Source organism: Balearica regulorum, chromosome 23, assembly GCF_011004875.1.
Source record: "Balearica regulorum gibbericeps isolate bBalReg1 chromosome 23, bBalReg1.pri, whole genome shotgun sequence".
Lineage (NCBI taxonomy): Eukaryota > Metazoa > Chordata > Aves > Gruiformes > Gruidae > Balearica > Balearica regulorum.
The window spans coordinates 453,074-471,300 of NC_046206.1; the positions used below are offsets into that span (position 1 = coordinate 453,074).

At 45.6% G+C, this 18,227-nt stretch overlaps 1 protein-coding gene across 1 annotated transcript in view; it reads right to left on the reverse strand.

The window, feature by feature from the left end:
- Positions 1-408: 408 nt before the first annotated feature.
- Positions 409-18,227, reverse strand: part of POU2F3 (POU class 2 homeobox 3) — a 43,149-nt gene continuing 25,330 nt past the window's right edge. The window contains exons 5-14 of the mRNA XM_075774487.1: positions 13,083-13,187; positions 11,422-11,524; positions 7,951-8,033; positions 7,628-7,810; positions 7,097-7,238; positions 6,069-6,205; positions 4,609-4,770; positions 2,955-3,021; positions 2,230-2,362; positions 409-1,244 (exon numbers count right to left, since the gene is read on the reverse strand). Of these exons, the coding sequence (XP_075630602.1) occupies positions 1,205-1,244; positions 2,230-2,362; positions 2,955-3,021; positions 4,609-4,770; positions 6,069-6,205; positions 7,097-7,238; positions 7,628-7,810; positions 7,951-8,033; positions 11,422-11,524; positions 13,083-13,187 (1,155 nt within the window). The 3' untranslated portion in view covers positions 409-1,204. The remainder of the gene's footprint in view (positions 1,245-2,229; positions 2,363-2,954; positions 3,022-4,608; positions 4,771-6,068; positions 6,206-7,096; positions 7,239-7,627; positions 7,811-7,950; positions 8,034-11,421; positions 11,525-13,082; positions 13,188-18,227) is intronic.

An 18,227-nucleotide genomic window follows, 5' to 3' on the forward strand; every position in this document is an offset into this window, starting at 1 on the left:
CAGGACTTTGTATTACTGAAGTCTACTTTAACAAAATTAAATACCTATCTCTTTTCAAGTGGAGACTTGCAAAATAACAACAATTTCCCTGGTGATATGCTGTGAAAGTTGAAGTTTCCTACACTTTGGCATCTCATGAAGTTCAGCAACACTTGCACACACAAACCTCAAGATTCACACCTGAGCAATACGACTTGTCCTCCCAGGAACAGAAGAGCATGCTGCAGAGAACAGGCAAGCTACATTACTTACAGCTCAGGAAAGACCAGAACACATGCACACCTCTACTCCAGAGAGGTTGTTTTCGTTTGGTATCAGATAAAACCCAAAGGATGAGTAAAATAAAGAAGGCAAGGTCAAGACTAATCCTTGTCCCATCAAAACAACACAAACTGCTTTTGTGTTCAATGGAGTCAGAAGTTCACCCAAGGTTTTAGAACAGTGACGTCCCCCAGTGGGGCAGTGAGGCCAGCTGTGAACAATAACAAGACCTGGACACAAATTTTGCAAAAGACAACAAATTCTTTAAAAGGAAAAAAATAAGAAGGCTCTAAAATACTTAATTAAAAAAAAAAGGGGGGGGGGGGGAGAAAAAAACCAAAAAGCACCTTTAGAAAGAGAGCAGAATGGCTCAAAGCAAAGCAAGTTTGGTAGTGGATAAAGCACAGTGCCATTGACCTTGGAAGTCTGTTGAAAACCAAGGCTCACATCTAGACACGGGTCTCTGGTGAAATGAACTGGGTAACCTCGGCTCAGTTTGGGGGTTTGTGGTATGTGTGCGTGATAGTACCAGCATGATAGACCCTTCTCATGGGAAGCTCTGAAATGAATGAGGGGAAAAGAGGGTCCTGACATAGAAATCCTTCCAGATTAGAGATTGCCAGGCAATCCAGTGTGAATGCAGAGATTTGCAAGCAGAGGGCAGTATTTCATGCTAATAGTGCTAAGCAAGGGCTCGTTCTTGAAGTGAGTGCCTGGAAGAGTATTACAATGTCACTGTTGGCATTGAGCATCCTTGGGGAAGGTCAGCTGCAGTTTGAGTCCCTGGAGAGTTCTGCTGCTATGGGTTCCCTTAAACAAGACCTTCATTTGGCAGCGTTTTGAAGGCACTGGAACGCCAGATGTTGCCCCAAGCATTGTTCCTAGAGAAGTTGGTCCATAGCTAGAAGTCAGAGCTCCTTTTACACACGATGGAGGAGTCATCTCAGTGGAGGTAGGTAGGTTGATTCCATCGGTACCAAGATCTGTTTGCAACACAGGGAATAAAAGCTGCAATTGCCACGTTGTTAACATTTTCCCCTTGCAATAAAAATCATCGTTATTCTGTTTGTAACCTCACTTCGACTTGGCAGCCAGCAAATGATGCTTTGCTCCTATAGGAAGCTCATAGCAAACCCCCTGTTTTTCTAAGCAACATCTTCCATTGTGCTCATGATTTGACATACCGCTTGGCTGTTGGACTTCCTCCACGAAAGAGGAGGTCTGATTCACGGCACAGGATGAGCCATGACTCAGAAAGCCCAGCAGCTGTGGGTAACGCCCTCTGCTCTCTGTTGCTTTCGTACTAACGCAGCATCCTTGATGCGATGTAGCAGAAACTACAAGCCCAGAGAGGCCTGAGCAGCACGGACTGTGCCAGAGGTTCACATTCAGCGAAAGAACCAGGAGGGCTCTGAGCCCGTATGTGTGGCCCAATGCTTTTGTGACATCTAAAGGCAGGGCAGAGGAAAATCTTTGTTCTTGTTTCATCTGCCGCTGTGGAATAGTTGCTTTGCAGCAGAGCTCTCTGGGTGGCACTGCAGGAGTGGCTATGGATGGGGTTATCCAAGCAGAAACAGGAAAATAAGCCTTCCTCTGCTTCCTCCACACAGCCGGTTAGGTTAGGACAGTCCTTATGGCCAGCGTTTCTATTCAGGTCTTTTGACTGTGGTTTTTTTGGTTTGGTTTGGGGTTTGGGGGTGGGGGTTTTTTTCCCTTTTTTTTTTTTTTTTTAACCAGCACAGTTTTTCAGGCAAAATTTGATTTACTATTTGTCTTCAAGCAGAAAAACAGCCATATCCCAAGAAGCTTCAGGTTAGATGTGAAACCACGCAAGAACGTGCCACCACGTAAGCTCCACATTGCTGGAGGCTCTAAGGGCTTGCACGTTCTTCTCTAAGGCCCCGTTGCTTTTCTCCCAAGCCCTCCGATGCCCTTGCCAAGGAGCAAGCTGGGCCCCCCCTTCCTTACCCTGAAGAGTTGAAACCGGAAGAGTTCATCCCAGCTTTGGAGTTGCTCTGGGCTGTGCCGGGGCTGCTGGCATGGAGTGCACTGCCGGGGGACGAGGGCCTGCTAGAGTTCCCTGGAGAACACGATGATGTTACTGTGTAGCAGAGAAAGCAGCATAAGACTGGGATCTCCTTTCTTCCTGCCAAGGACAGCCCAAGCCCAAACACTTCCACCATATCTTGTACCCATCCTGTTGCTCATCTGAGTCACCGTCTGCCCTGCAGCGGCAAGGCAGAATCCGTGCCCCAGCCATGGAGACGGTGGGGGTCTCCAGGCTGTGGGGTTCTCTCTGTGGCGCTTGGTTTCTGTTACTGTGAATCGCACTTCTCCAAGGAGATCTGACAATGTTCTGCTGAAGAAATGCAGTAACCTACCCCCAAGCGCTCCTCTTGTTTGGCTTCCAGGTGTGCCTGGCTCCCAAACCTGTACACCTCAGTAAAATTCACCCAGGATTATCCTGGGAATGTTATTGTGCCCAGGAAGCTTTCCGTGTCTTTGCTCCAGCCAAGAGAAAGACTCAGCTGTTCTTACCCCTGGTATGCTAGTTATGTGGGGACACCTTCCCTGGCCAAACCCAAGGGTCTTATTGAGACTGGCCTGCAAACGTGACCGAGAAACCAAGTAGTCAGAGAGGAAGAGCAGAGGGAGGAGGGAAGGAATGGTGACGCAGGTTTTCCGAGACTTACCAGTCCCAGGCATGGTGCTATGCACGGGATTGACGGAGAGGGGCCCCAAGGACCCTGAGGTAGAGACCTAGAGAGAAACAGAAGCAAACAGTAAGCAGTTGGCACTCTGAGGGCATAGATCACAAAACGCCACTCCTCTCACATTCCCTTTAGAGTGTGCTGGCTCCCAAGCAGACTTCTTATCTACATCTGAGGCTCCCACAGATATTTCTATTCATACTCTAGCACCATTCCCATGTCCAGGGCGATGAAAAGAAACCAGAATGAATACTACATGTGCTTGACACTCTCTACATATGTCTGAATTTATGGATCGGCTATGGAAAAGCCTGAAACTATCAAACACAAGCCAAACTTTCTGAAGTCCAGAGATCCAGTCGGTAGGAGCTGCTGCCCTTTGGATGTTTCAGACTGGACATTCTCAGTCTGAAACTTCCCAGCTCACTCTGGTCTTGGGCACAAATAATCCCTTTTCTTTTAGGGAGTTCTTGACAAGTGAGAATTCTCAGGTGACAATTAGTAATTTGGTGGCTGCAATCAAAGCGAGCCTGGGGCATTTGCTGTTCAACCATGATGCTTTAACTACAGGCAACACGTTGTTCAGAATGACTGATGAGCAAAGGCATATTTTATACAACGCATTTGCAGGGAAATTATTCACCAAAGCTACTGCTTTAAAAAATTCATGGCTTGCAAGCAGCATTTTGTGTTTGTGACTGTAAACCAAATGTGTTGTGCAACAAGTGACCAAACTTCTTGTGATGTTTTCCTGCCTTCTCATGGATAATTCCAAAACCCAGAAGATTTCAAGATAAAATATTGCTTGTGATTACGTACTCTCCCTCCCACTCACATGTGCCCCAGCACTAACAACACCGTAGGGAGGTTCCTGCCACTTTTTTATGTGGAAGCAACTACGCAACTATTAACTAGCAGAAACGCAACAGTAGCTTGTTATCCACAGTAGCCACTGACGGCAGATCACAAGGGCACGCTTTTACCAACTCTCACAATGGTTGCCCTTTTCCTTGTTCTTCCTGGCAATGAAAATATGCTTGCCAAAATGTGAATGTACAACATGAGAGAAGGACAGTTAGCATTCCTGAAGTGTACTCTGCATTTCTGCACAGATGTAAGCCAACAAACTGATACGTAAATGGTTACCAGTGGGTTTCAGAGTTAACAACTAAACTGACATGAGTGCATGTAATTCTCATTCCATGGAATGCTGATTCCTCCTCCACTAACTTTAGAAAGCTTTTATTTACCAATCTCAGGGTGAAATGTTTTGGGATAGCACCCCTATTTGTATAAATTATCCTACAATTAAACTGACCTGTACCTTCTAGGAAAACTGTATTTTCTTTCTACTATTTTCTTTAATAGAATAAAAATAAATGTTCTGTAAATGTGGGCATGAGATTGCATTAAAATTTGGAAGTTGACTGTGTGCCCAATCTGTGGCTAGCCCAGCTGCCTCTCTGCACACTCCTGCAGGTATAATCCCGCCCCGGATTGTGGAGCGGGCTTGCAAGCGACTCAGGGACTTGTGTGTACAAGAAAATGTCCTGTCCTATTTCCTTTTCCAGCAAATCCTCCCACCCTTTTCTCCTCTAGGATGGCATGTAGACCTCCCTATTGCCAAGTCTCTCACCAGTCTGGAATTGTAGATAGGTGATTTGATGGGGGATGGCATCGGGCAACTGATCCGTTTTTCCTTCTGGCGCCGGTTGCAGAACCAGACCCGAACCACCTCCTTTTCCATGGAGAGCTGCTCTGCTATCAAGGATATCTCCTCTGAACTGGGCTTGGGGTTCTGCTAAGAAAGGGCAGGAGGTTAAAGAAAGCCCCAAAAAGCTGTAACTGATGGCATCAACGTATGCTTCTGCTGTTGGAAAGGTGGAGGGCATGTGGGGGTTGGCTGGGAACTCGGGAGGAGAGAAAATTTGCTTCTAAGACAAAGGGTAAATATTTGGTGAGAGTTTATGTTCTGTGAACCAGAAAGTGCCTCTGATTCAACATCAAGTCTCACAGAATCAGTGGGGGATGAGTCACAGTACCTGACCCTGTTATTGCATAACGCACCGCACTCTTTGATCTTAACAGCACCCTAAATCGTTGCTTGGGGGGGAAGCTAATGACTGATGGTCGTCTTATCGCTACGCAGGACACACGAGCTCCGAGTGCTGTTTGTACGCCTACATGCACCATCTCAGAAGAGCCATTTCTTCCTTTCTTCCTCCGCCCCTCATTTATAAATGGAAATAATAGTACCCTTTTTTTTCCTGACTCATTCATTTTCTGGTGCATTTGACAACATTTAGCTCGATGGGTTTTGGTCTGAGTTGGAAACTTGAGGGTCAAAAATACCTAGCACAGAGATGTCAAGACAGTTTTCCCATTCCCTCATACTAGCTAAAAATGAGGTACCCATAATGATCTGACAATGACTGTCTTTTGTTCTCATGAACAGTCTTAGCATGAAATTTTGGTATGATCAGATATGAAGGAGAAATCAAGAAAAAATGAGGGCTGGTCAAAAACAGTTTTGATGAAAAATTTTCAATGCACAATTTAGTCCTACTGATTTAAAGCTCTGTTTGCTCTCTGTAATGATTTTATTCTTGAAAATCTTGATGCTTAAAAAGTAAAAGGCTCTACTTCTGAAATGATTCAGCAGCAGTATCTGGAGCAACTAGTTCTGTGGTCTCACAAGACCTGCTTAACAGGGCATCCATTTCTGTGCTGCACCGTGGCCACACAGTTCCCGCGGCACACGCCTGCAACTGGCAAAGGGAAGAGGTGGGTGCAGGAGCTCAGCTTCGACTGGGGCGCTGATCAGTGGGCGATGATGGGGAGGTGTGGCGATGAAATTGTAATTCCTTTAAAACAACATTTACCAAGGAAATAATTGGGTACGATTTCTTTGGGTTTGACACTTTTCCTCTGTTAACCCCTTCAAGCATTTTCTAACCTGTTATCAAACAAAAAAAACCAAAACAAACAAACAAAAAAAAGAGATCTCTCTTTTTTTTGAGGATTCAGTGCTGCTATGACCTAGCAAATACCAAACTCAGAAAGAATTCACAACACATTGAAAGATTTTCCCCTCACATCTTGAAATCTTTTCTCCAGCGTGGAGCGAATGTTGGTCTCAATGCTGGTTCGCTTCTTTCTTTTCCGTCCAAACATCTCATTCACTGAGGGGTAGGAATTGGGAGTGCTCATGGAAGAATCCAAAGGAGCAGATTCTGGGGAAAAAGGGAGGGGAAGAGAGACATTAAAGAAGGTAATTAGTTATTTTCATTCCTAGATCCTTTCTGGGAACTATGACACCTCCTAAAATAAGTAAAACGTTCCTATATTGTGGATCCTTCCTCTAATAATGATTAGAATTGTTCCAACAATTTTGTCCCAAATCCATCGATGATTTTTTCCAAAACAGGAAAGAAATGAGAGTGCTAAAATTTTAATCAAGACACTCTTTTTCCTTTTTTGCAGCTTGATTTCCAGCCTGTTCTGATGGGGACCACGCGTTTTCCAGTGATTTAATTTCACACAGCTAAAGACGGTGACTTGCACTGCTGAGATCAGGCCTCACATAGCTGAGACACCTCTCGACACCAACTGGTCCAACGTGTGGCTCCCGAAGGGCGGGTGAAGCACATGAAACTAATGCCACTCCTGCAGTGGTCTGCAGCCAGCAGAGGACACCAGCCCAATCCTGCTGCTCCTGCCAGGGATTCCCCTTGCCGTGCTACCTTTCTTTTCTAATTACTGCCCATGGGCACTTGGGGAGTCATCCCTTCCTGCTCTTTCTGGGACTGAATGGACTAGCCCAGTGATTTGCCCCAGGCCGTGTAACACAGCAAGAGGCGATGCAGGAAGGGACTGCCCCAGACACCAAGTTGCAATGTGAATCCTGTATGGTCAGAGCGAAAGAACAGATGTGGTTTGATATCTAGGCTGCTGTGCAACCTGCTGTGTGATCCTCAGAGGGAAGCAGTCTGTTACCAACCCAGCCACGGATCTGAGAGGTCTTAGCTGCAGCTCCAATGTTCCTGGCTTTTATTGGAGGTTCCTGGATGGATTCTCTCGTCCTGGCCCAGACTAGTGGCATTTCTGCAGGTAATGTCACCTACCTGCATCACTCAGCCACTTTTCCAGCAGGGGTTTGAGCTTGCACATATTCTTAAAGCTCAGGTTGAGAGCCTCGAAGCGGGAGATGGTGGTCTGGCTGAAATCATTGCCATAGAGCTTCCCCATGGCAAGTCCAACATCACCCTGCCAGAGGAGATCCAAATCACAGCATGAGCTCAGAAAAAACCCTTACAGCTTCCTGCTGTCATACCACCTCCCATGCTGCTTCCAGAATAGGTGCAGCCAAGTTTCCATGACACGCCTTCCAGAGACAGTGACTTCTCTTCCCACAGGAGTCAGCCCCACACCCCTGAGCCTTTGGTGTATTGATGAAGGTGCAGATAATGAGGTCACGGTAATGAAGTACTAGGAACGGTTTGTCTCTTCATGTGTTTGGAAGGGGTTGCTCCAAAGAAAGCCAAAGTGTATCTAATCCAGCCCTTCCTCCATCCACACCTCTGCCACAAAATTCCCCAGTCCAACATGTCCACATCACAAGTGACACCACCCTTCCCACCGATGAGGCTGCTTACCTGCGTGAACCCCAATTTGATTCGCCTTTGTTTGAAAGTCTTAGCAAACTTTTCCAGCTCCTCCAGGTCACTGGGTTCCTCAGATGCTCCTGATGGAGTTAGGTGCTTTGCCACTTGCAAATGTTGGGGTACGTCCAGGTGGGGTTCAACCGACGAGCCAGGGAGTCCAGAACGGCCCACAGCCTGTTAAAACAACAACAAAGACGCATAAAGTCACGACAACAGAAAAGCACAACATTTTCTCTGCCATTTGCCCTCAATGAAGCGGCACTTTTTGCAAATGGGTGCTTCTCAGGGTGGGACTGTATGTTGGGGCAAGTTACCTGTGATGCCAGGCTGGGTCCTGGTTGGGACAGGAGAAGGCTGCCCTGTTGCTGAGGGAAGGAGAGGAGGTTTGGCTGCAAAGCTGGTGAGAGAAGAAGAGATGCATCTGATCAGACCAGCTCCTTCATCAGCACCTAGGCATCTGAACATCACTCTGCACAGGAAAGGCTCATGAAGCTCTGAATGGAAAACATTAGCTAGCTCTCGTTCGAAATTTGAGAATTTCAGCCATTGCATATTTGGATGGGTCTGAGTTGGATTATAGAATCCCAGACTGGTTTGGGTTGGAAGGGACCTTAAAGCCCATCTAGTTCCAACCCCCCTGCCATGGGCTGGGACACCCTCCACTAGACCATTATGAGAAAGAAAAGGTTCTTTTCATGGCTTTTTAGCCTGCAAGGGATTATTACAATAATGACGTAGATAAAATATCTCACCCACTGATCCCTGCTCATTAACCTGAGGCTGAACTAGGGCATAAACATTTTACGTAGATAATCTAACTTTGATTTTAGATGCCGAACAGCAGAGTATTTACTACATCCATAGTGGTGATCTTTCCCAGCGCTGAATCATTGTAGCTGTTAAAAAAAAAAAAAAAAAAAAGAAAGTGCATCTTATTGCCAATAAAAGCTTTTCTGACTCCAACTTTCAGCCACTTGATCTTGTTAATAAAAAAAAAAAAAATTCTGATCCTGCAGTTAATCTCATGAGCATACCCACTCTGCTTTCTGCTATACATTTCGTATGAAGTGTCACTTTGAAGTCATCTGACCTGTTCTTTTCTACCCTGCTGTATTTCAAATAAATTTAATTTCTTTTGGAATATATAAACTGACATAAAATGATGAGATGAAAAAAGAAGGGAAATCTATAGAACTAACAAAAACTAGTATTTATGGAGACTGCGTAATTGTTTAGTTGACAAACTGCCAAGTACAAGCCTATATCTCTTACAGGGAACATCCTAAAGGATTAAGTAGCGACCAAAGCAGTGTAGTTCCCTAGAAATTTAGTTAGGTTCTTCAAGTCTGTTGTGGGAGAAGCCTATAGAATTTACTGAGGATTTATAACCTTTCTTGAAACAGTCAATATATTCTATTGATTATAACTGACAATTATAGGGAAAACTATATAAATTTATGGACTTCTGCTAAAAAAAAAAAGGAAAAAAAAATCATCTCCAGAATCAATCATTCCCCCCCCCCCCCCCTTTCTGTCTTTCCTTTTTTAATTTAGATCTGAATGTGCAGGATCCCATTTATTTATTTAGATTGGTGTTTCAATAAGCCTTCTCTAATGCTGGAACAACTTTGAATTTCAAATGCAGGCTGGTAATGAGGTGCACATTTTTAACAGTGAAGGTAATTAATCACCGGAATGGCTTGCCTAGGGACATGGCGGATGCTCTGTCATTTGGAGTCTTTAAAATCATGATTGAACACCTTTGCGAAAGCTAAGCTCTAGCTGAAATGAAAATTATGGTCTGGATTCAGGAATCACCGGTTTGACAGTTGATGAGACCGAGGCTGTGTTTTCATAAGATGAAGACTTCAGCAGCAATATTTTGGCTGACAGTATTCTCAGCATCTACCTGGCTGCTTGTTTCCACCTTCATGGCACAGAGCTCTCACCCCCTTCTTCAAGCGTGCCAGCACTAGCTGCAAAAGGGCTGCGCAACGAATCGCATCGGGGCATAATGAATCAGACCTGGGAACTCACTGGCTTAAAAACAGCTTTAAAACACGAAAATCAAACCAAACGTGTGTCCTCTTGGAAAGGTTAAACCCACAGCCAAGTCCCTTTGTCCATGAAATCCACGAACTGATGTACCCATCAGTCAGAACTCAGGGAACGTTGAGGTTGTTCCCATGATGGCCCGAGGGACAACTTCAGGAGCATTTCACGCATCTCTCTGGTATGAGGAACGTTCCACCTGTATCTGTACCAAACAACTAATTCCACAAAACCAATCTGTGCCTTCCCTTTCAGTCCCCAGCGGCTGTGCATGCACACGGCAAAGGGTCATTAAAACCTGGCAATCGTCTATTCAGATGGAAGTGCTCTTGCACAAAAAGCTGGCTACTGGCCAGAATATCCAGTCTTTATCAAGTCTGGAACCAAAAGGGGTCATGGCCAAACAAGTGGCCATCTGTTGGAGGGGTTAGAACTGCCAAAGGAAGTAACGTAGCAGAAGAAACTCTCAGTCTATAAAAGGAAGCAAGATCTGTTTTCCAGTGTAATGTGTTTCCTATTATGCATGAATAAAAGCAGACAGTAAGCAATAGATTATCCTGACTCTGCCATTTCAAACAAACTAAATTCTAGATTATTGTTAAATATACATCAAGTAGTTTCCTTATACATCACTCAGCACCATTTGGCAGAGAGGAGAGCATATATACTGCCAGTGAGAAGCAGGTTTCCCACTTGCCCACAATATAATATGCTTTTGGAGCATATATACCATTGCATTCAAGCCGCAGCGATTTTAAGGTTTTAATACTTAATTTTCAGTCACACGCAGGGATCTCGGTGTTGGAAGAAATCAAGAATGCGAGCGAAGGACCAAAGTCCCTTTGCATATGTCAGGTTATAGATCAAAGACTATGTTTGTCTGCCCACAAGCAGCATAAAACTTCCTCCATAGCATGCCTGTATCCCCGTTGTTGGAGAAATGCCACAAAAAATATCGGTGGTAAAAATAGAAACACAGGGACTTTCTCAAGCACGGAGTTCAGTCCTTAGTCCTTTCGTCCCTTTCACGAAGCTGGTTACACTCTGTTTCAGAAGTGCTTAGACCTCCTGTCCTCTCCTGCCTGCCCCACGGCTTGGGGCGAGATTTGGGAACAACCACTGGCAACTCCAAAACTCTCAGCTCTCATCCCTGGGTTGCTCCTGGCTAGGTTAGATCTGTCTGTTCTAGTGCCAGCATCGTCCTTCCACTGGAGCAGCTCAGCTCCTTCCCTGGGTTTACTCTCCCTCTAAGGTACTTGGAGAAATCGGCTCAAGCTCTCACCAGCTTTCTGGAAGAAATGAAGAGCGCTAACCCCGAGAGACTGGGAGCCCAGGCAGGCTGCGACTGCTCCCCAAGGAGCAGGCTCCTCGCTGTCTTGCTGAAAGCCAACCAGATGCTGCCCTGAATTTCAGGGGTGGGATCCCTACCAGGTCTGCAAAGACCGGCCCCAAGGTGGCACTCGTGGTGCACACAAGCCACAGGTGCCAGGAGCATCTCCTTAACTGTACCCTTCCCGGAGCAACTACATGCCTACGGGATCATCCCAGGTGTGGGAACCAGCACCGGGGAAGAGCAGGGGAAAATGCATCCGGTAACACAGCAGGGGAACAGACACCATCATGCTGGGAAAACGTAAGAGACCAGATTAAAAGCAGCAGTCACGAGAAGGGAGGTTTTTCCTAGATATGCGTCTGCTTATAACAATGTCCCTTTCAGCTTTTATCGCTCTTACCTTGTTGCCCGGCCTGAGACTGAGACAGAAGAAACTGGGGAACCGACTGCATGTGACCAGGAAGCAATACAAGCTGCTGCAGGGTGTGAAGAGAGCTCATATCCTATGGGAAAAAGCAAAGGGAACAACAAAACTCAGAGATGTCTGCTCTTCACACAGCGTCACCTCTCCTATAAAGCTTCCCTGCTCTTTTATACTGTCCTTGACCTCATTCACACTTTTCATTTAATTGCCAACACACCGGACTTGTGTAATTCACGCACTGGAGAGCTCCAGGATCTGAAGTGTTCTGCTATATAAGAAGAATTCTGTGCACACACAGACATCCACGTGGAGGATTGTCTACTTTGATCTGAAAAAGTAAATTCTTGAAAAATGACATTTTTGAGGCACTGAAAATCAAAACCCGGTTGTTAGAAGAAACAGTGAAACCTCCTGGATTTCAGTTTCTTCCAGGTAACGTATTTTCAGAGAGCAAACTCCCTAAAATTACACAGTAAGTTGCAGCTGACTGTCTCATCGCACGATCACTGAGAGCCTACTTTCCACAGAAGGCTGATTTCCCAGCCAGCCATATGCTGAGATGGGAAAGAAGCAATGCCTGGAAGCACCTGATTCTCTGCACCAACAGCAAACACGTTGCAATGGACACAGTGACCAGATGCAAAACTATTTCCTGTTCTTTCCCATGTAGCTGCCAGGAATTCCCCACCCCGCATTCAGCAGAGCAGGTAATAGGTGCTGCGAGATGAGGATTCAACCCTAGTGCTCTTTCACATTACTGGGGTCCTGCCCCAGGTCCGTTGTTGGGCGTAAGGGCTTGCATTTGCTAGGGACAGACACACACACACACACAAAATTTTACCCCAATAAGATCAACTCTCTTTAGAGGTTCATTTTCAAAGGAGCTCATTACTCAATAAGATGAGCTCTCGGAGCTTCTTAAGAACTGTTTTGAAGCCTTGTGGAACTTGAGCAGTCCCTGAATTGTGTAAGGGATCTGAATACCCCACGAAAGCACGAGGGAAGAGATTACTGAGCTGCTGCATGGCCTCCTGGCATCTAATTCCCACTGGCGTTTAACAGGAGTTAAGCACTAAACTCCAATTTTTTACCGTAGAAAAACAAAAATTCCCTTAAGGAATTAATTTCTTCTCTGGTGTAAATCAATCGGAGCCAGCATATTCAAGGATGGCTATACTGATTCAGTTCAAGAGTTAATCTTGCCTAGGATCCTATTTCCAATAATGGCATTAACCAGGCGTTCATGAAACAGGAAGACCAGGGCAACATATCTAACACTTCCCCCTTGGTGTTGTCTCAGCCTTGAATTATTTTCAGCTCAAGGGATTTCCTGAGGATAGGTTTGCCTACTTAGTAAACCCTCAGAGGAAATCTCTTCCAAGTACGTGTCCAGCCTACCTTTGATCCCATGTAAAACTTTCTGCAGAAAAGAAAGAGGCTGAGGAGGAAGCTGACTTTTGCCAGCACAGATTCACTTTTCCAATTTAGCGTCCATCATGCCCTCAGGTTTCCTTTTGTCACTGTCAAAAGGCGTACGTAATTTGGCAAGTGTCTCAAAGCCAGCCTCTTCTCCAGAGGTTCACTAACCAGTGAGCAACTTCAGACTTCTGGATCCCTGAAGCAGCAAAGTCACTTACCCCGGCGATTTGGCTTCCGGGCATCATTGATGATCCCTGCACGAGGTGACCTGACCTAGGGGGGATTGTAGATTGCAAGGAGTCACTGAGGTCTTCGGTTTTAATCTGAAAAAGAGCAAAGTAACTGTAGCATTAGAGGGCAGACACAAGGGGATGCAGAAGGTCTGGGATGGCTGGGAGGGATCGGGAAGGGGCTCCTTTCAGAGAAAAGTTAGAGGTCAGGTCACTGCCTGCTTCCATCGCTGGCTTTGCAGAAAGGCATGGTCATTCCCCACATCTGCTCTCCACTTGATGACATGGACATAGTTTTCCTGCTCTGCCAAGCCAAGGGGAGGCTTGCAGTTTGCTCAGTTAAAACAAATTAATTAAAACAGTTTAGGAAGCAACCAAGTTCCAATGACTTAGCAGGGTTTTAAGGATGTGAGTGCTTTCCTCAGAAAAAACACTGAGGCATTTCGTGGAGTTGTGAGGAAGACAAGAAGCAATTCCCCTTTACAGATCACGACTCACAACCCAACGGGCAGGGTTGGCTGCAGGTGGCCTCTCATTTTATTCTGCAGGTGGCAGAGAACGGTACAAAGGGATGGGAAAGGTCATGAAGTAAAAGACCACGATAAGCCGCGTCATTTTCCAAACTTGAAAATGCAGCACCCCAGGCACCAGCTCAGCTTCTACCAGAAAGCAACAAGAAATTGTACTGATCAGGCAAGGAAAAAAGAGCTGGAAAACTTCACAGGTGTCAGCCCCTTGCCCAGTGGTCATTTTGACCACTTTAATGTTCAAGAAAGATTCCTATCTACGAAAAAAAAATCACGATTCCTGAGTCCACATTCTTAAGAGAAGAATTTGCTCGGGGACCAGAACTGAATCCTCGTGTCTGGTTTATTCCATAGTTTCCATGTTGATTTCTAACATTGTTACTATGTTAAAAACCAACCAAACAAAAACCTGTTACATCGCTTTGTTCTGGCTGAAATCCTTTCGTAAGGCTGGCTGGGACAGGAGAGAGGGGAACCTGGTTGGGTAGATTTTAGAAGTTTTTAGATTAATTCCCGACAGCTGTCGGAAGAGTGTCTATATGCAGATGCCATGCACAGGAGATAGTCATACAGAGCTCTTATAACACGTTTTCTCTAAGAAAAGATCCAAGCAAACAATTTCCAAAACCAGGCTCAAGTTTTTCCTCAGCGTGAGAATGCCTGGCACAAGGCTGACACGATCAGTCTCATTCCTCGCCTAAGCCTTTCCAGTGCAAGAAGAGACTCCAGTTCCCACAAACTGGAAAAACCAGGAGGACAGCAGAAAGGACATGTCTTGAAAGCCCTGTCCACAGGCTCAGCATTGCAGATTCACTCTTACTACTAGGGCTAAATCTCATCATCTCCCACCAAATTACTCCCAAGCCCAACACCCCCCAGAAGACAAGCGGGGTCGCGTTTGCTGGGGTTTTGTGGTGCTGATGTGGACTTCAGATCATACAGCCTCCTGCCAGCAGAGGGGGACAAGAAATTCAGCTTTTAAAAACAATGGCCCAAGAGAATGTTTTTGGTTGAGGGAGGCTGTATTTCAATTTGACTAAAGCAAACAAATACACAAATCTCCACAGGAGCAAGAGCAAAAGAGAAAATGTGATCACAAGAGGCTGGGAGCTGCAGTGCGGGGAGCTGGCCCTGTAACATTAACCTCTGCATCTTGGAAGGTGCTACGCAGAGCAAAGAGAATTACAACATCTCCTTTCATTACAGCTATAGCTCTGGACACTGCCGAAACTAGTTTTGCAATAATACTAGATCCTTGCAACAAGAGTTATACATGCTACGAATTCCAGTTCTTTCCTACCTTTCAGGTTGGCATGATCATCCCTCTTAGCCTGGCGAAAACAATCGGATGGAAAGATCTTCTTGATCACTATCAATGCGGATAGTGTTTAAGTTACTAAATGTTAGACAAAAGGCTCAGGAGAATACACCGTTACCCCTGAGCCATCCAGTCACTGCAGGCAAACAGTCTTATGCACGTTTTTCTTTCTGAGGGTGCATTAAAAAAAGAGTCATCCGAGCCAAAAAGCAAAAATAAATTTAAAAAAAAAAAAATTACCCCTGCTTGCATTTCATGTGTGTCTGCCTCACGTAACGCAGTCATCCAAGTCTGAACAGTCCCAAAAAGAAGTTATCCGCGTCTTAGAGAACAAGGCACTTGATCCCGCCTAAGTTATGATCCCAATAAGAGTAGAGTGTTGAAGAAGCACAAGCCATTTCCAAACTGAAATCAATTTTTACAGCTGCCAAACGGAATGATTTGGAAGCGTTCCAGGGTGAAAGGGGTGTGTAGCTGCATCCCGGCATCGCACAATATGAGAACAGGAGGTGGGTTTGGCAAAGGACCGGTTCCCGATTTAAAAACAACAACATCTCCCACTGCTCCTTCCCCCGTCCCTGGAATTCTCTGGCTCCCTCCTGCGCAGTGGGCGGAAACCTGGGTGTTCTTGACAAATCCTTCTTCTCCCCTGCACCTATTTTCATTGGGTTTAGGTTCAAATTTACCTCTCCCTCCTCTTCCTCCCCCCAACAGGCCTGCAGCTGGCTAATTGTTCTCTAGCGAGAGTTCGGGGTATATCCAAAACTTTTGGGATGGTTTATGCAAATACTGCACCTTCGTTTTTTCCCTGGCTAAACCGGCAGTATTACCAACTGTACATTAAAAAAACCAAAACCAAAAACCCCAAAAAACCACACACATTGTGGGCGAGGCCACTCAATATCATGAGACTCCCTTAAAATAATGTAAATTTCAAATTAATAAAACAAGGAGAGGAGTTGCCTTTTCTTTTCCCAGTGCGTCTGACTTGTATTTGCAGGCATTTTCTACAAATATGAGAAAAGTTTTCTGTAAGGAACCAAAAAAAGCTCGACATGATCACAGAATCACCTCACAGAGGCATTTGATGAGAACCCTGCTAAAAGATGGCGAGTGAGCAACAATGGTTTAGTTAAAACCAGGACCAGATCCCACTGTGGTTCCTCAGGACCTTGGTTTTACATGCCAATCAAGCCAGACTGGAACAAGAAGGCGCTGAGAGCAAACCCAAGTTTCCTGCCATTGAATTTGATTGGGGGGAATATCACTCTCTAAGGAAAAATGAACTTGTGAAACAGCGGGACCCAGCAACGCACTGCAAACACATCCTGCGCACTGACGCCTCGGGAGAGGCACGGAGCCTGGGTTGCCAGCTGCGAATCCACAGGGACCTTCTTCCCCTTGGAGCAGCTGGGCTGGGCTGGGAGCAGCTTTGAGCTCCTCCGGAGGAGGTAACGGCAGGTGGCGGCACCGGTGCGTAGAGCTACCTACGGCTTCTCCGGGGTAGGAAAGGAATCACGCTTGCAAATCTCAAGTGGATGTTTTCACAGCCTTAAAATAGGGTCAGCTGCCCCCAAGCAATCAGAGTGAAAAACACAGGAAGGGTGACTGGGTGGAAAGAGAGTCCTTTCCTTAGTTGGCTAGCACATCTGCTGGGCCTGGCCAAGGATGGATTGTTTCTTACCTATCTCTGGCCTAAAAACAAAAACAAAAAGCAAAACAAACTAAGAAACATATTGAGGGCGATGGAAAATGATCAAAGCTCTTCAGCTTGCTTGCGTAACTGATTTGTGGAAGGTGTTTCATAAACATTTCATAAGAAGGAGAATTATGAAGAAAACATCTCCCAACCTGCCTGCAATTACTGCACAAACTCTTCCTTACCAGTAGGAAGAAGGGGAGGAAAAAAAAAAAAAAGTAAATCTGTTTTGTAACTGATCTGTGAACTTTTGGCAAACATTCGGCTCATGAAAACATCCTGCAGACGGATTGCGAAGATGTAAGAAGACAGCCTTACATGAGGAACTTGGAAAGATACACCTTAGCAGCTCTGATTTCACCGCGTGGAAGGCCATGCCTTTCCGACAGACAGACCGACCCACATCTGATTCAATGGACTGACGGCCGGATCCCATCTGTTGGGCAGGACTCTGGCTGCAGCCCTCCTCGTGTAAGCCCAGCTTAGGGTCACTGCTCACTGGTAATCTGGTCTTCCTCATCTATTAGACACCAAAGCAGCCAGCCTGAATGCAGCCCCAAGACACCTCCTTTTGATGAGTGCTTCTGATGTAATGTAAGCACTGCTCCATCATCCTCTTCACAAAGATGGGACCCACTGACTGAGTCAGCACCCAGAGCTTCAGATGCTCTCCCCAAATCTAGATAAGAGACCCCCGTACCCTGCCAGAGTGAGGCCGTTAAAGCCGTGTCAGCCTTTTCCAGTACCAGTTATTAGGCAGGACCTGCGGTCCTTACTGTAAGATAGAAGACAATCATATTTGTTGTGTAGTTTCTATTTAGACAGTAACCTCTTTGAAACAGATATTTATCTGCCTTCGTATCTGGCTTATCTCATAGTCAGCAACTCACAACTGATGAAGAGTTTGACTTACTCATACCCCCACTCCCTCCGTTACAGAACGGTATGGCTATTTCACCGGCTAGAAGAGGGTCAGGTGCGCACAGGGGCTCTGAACCCGTCGCCCCTCACGGAAAACAGACGGCACGGTTCTTCCAGGGCTGAGTCACTCCCAAAGCGCTATTCAATACAACAGGGCTGTCTGAAGCTGCCCCAAAGCGATTCTCCTGATCTCAAGGGAGGAAGTTTTATGATAGAAACAGGTATCAAAACTAGATCCGAGGCTATTGCAGCTAACTAAGCCTCCCCACCTTCCAGTGGCATAAGTGTACTTCTCTGTGAATTACCTGCACACGTGGGCACCATAAAATAAAAAACACACTAATAATAAATTATAGCAATAATAATAATGGGCTTGCAATTACTATTTCCACATGTACTATCCTGCACGTACGGCAAAGCTTAACAGACACCCAGGAAGAAAGCAGAAAACCCTTCTGTCAATGCAACGATATTCACCCTGTAACATTTAATATCCTTTCACACCAAGGGGTGGGATTTTTCAAAAGCTGTCAGCATGACAAAAGGGCAGTTAATCCCATGCTGAATGCCTAACAGACTGTATCCTAAAACTCACTAATGACAGCACACTGAAAAATTAAAATGTAATCCCTAACCTCAACACACCTGCACAACAGCTCTATGAGGCC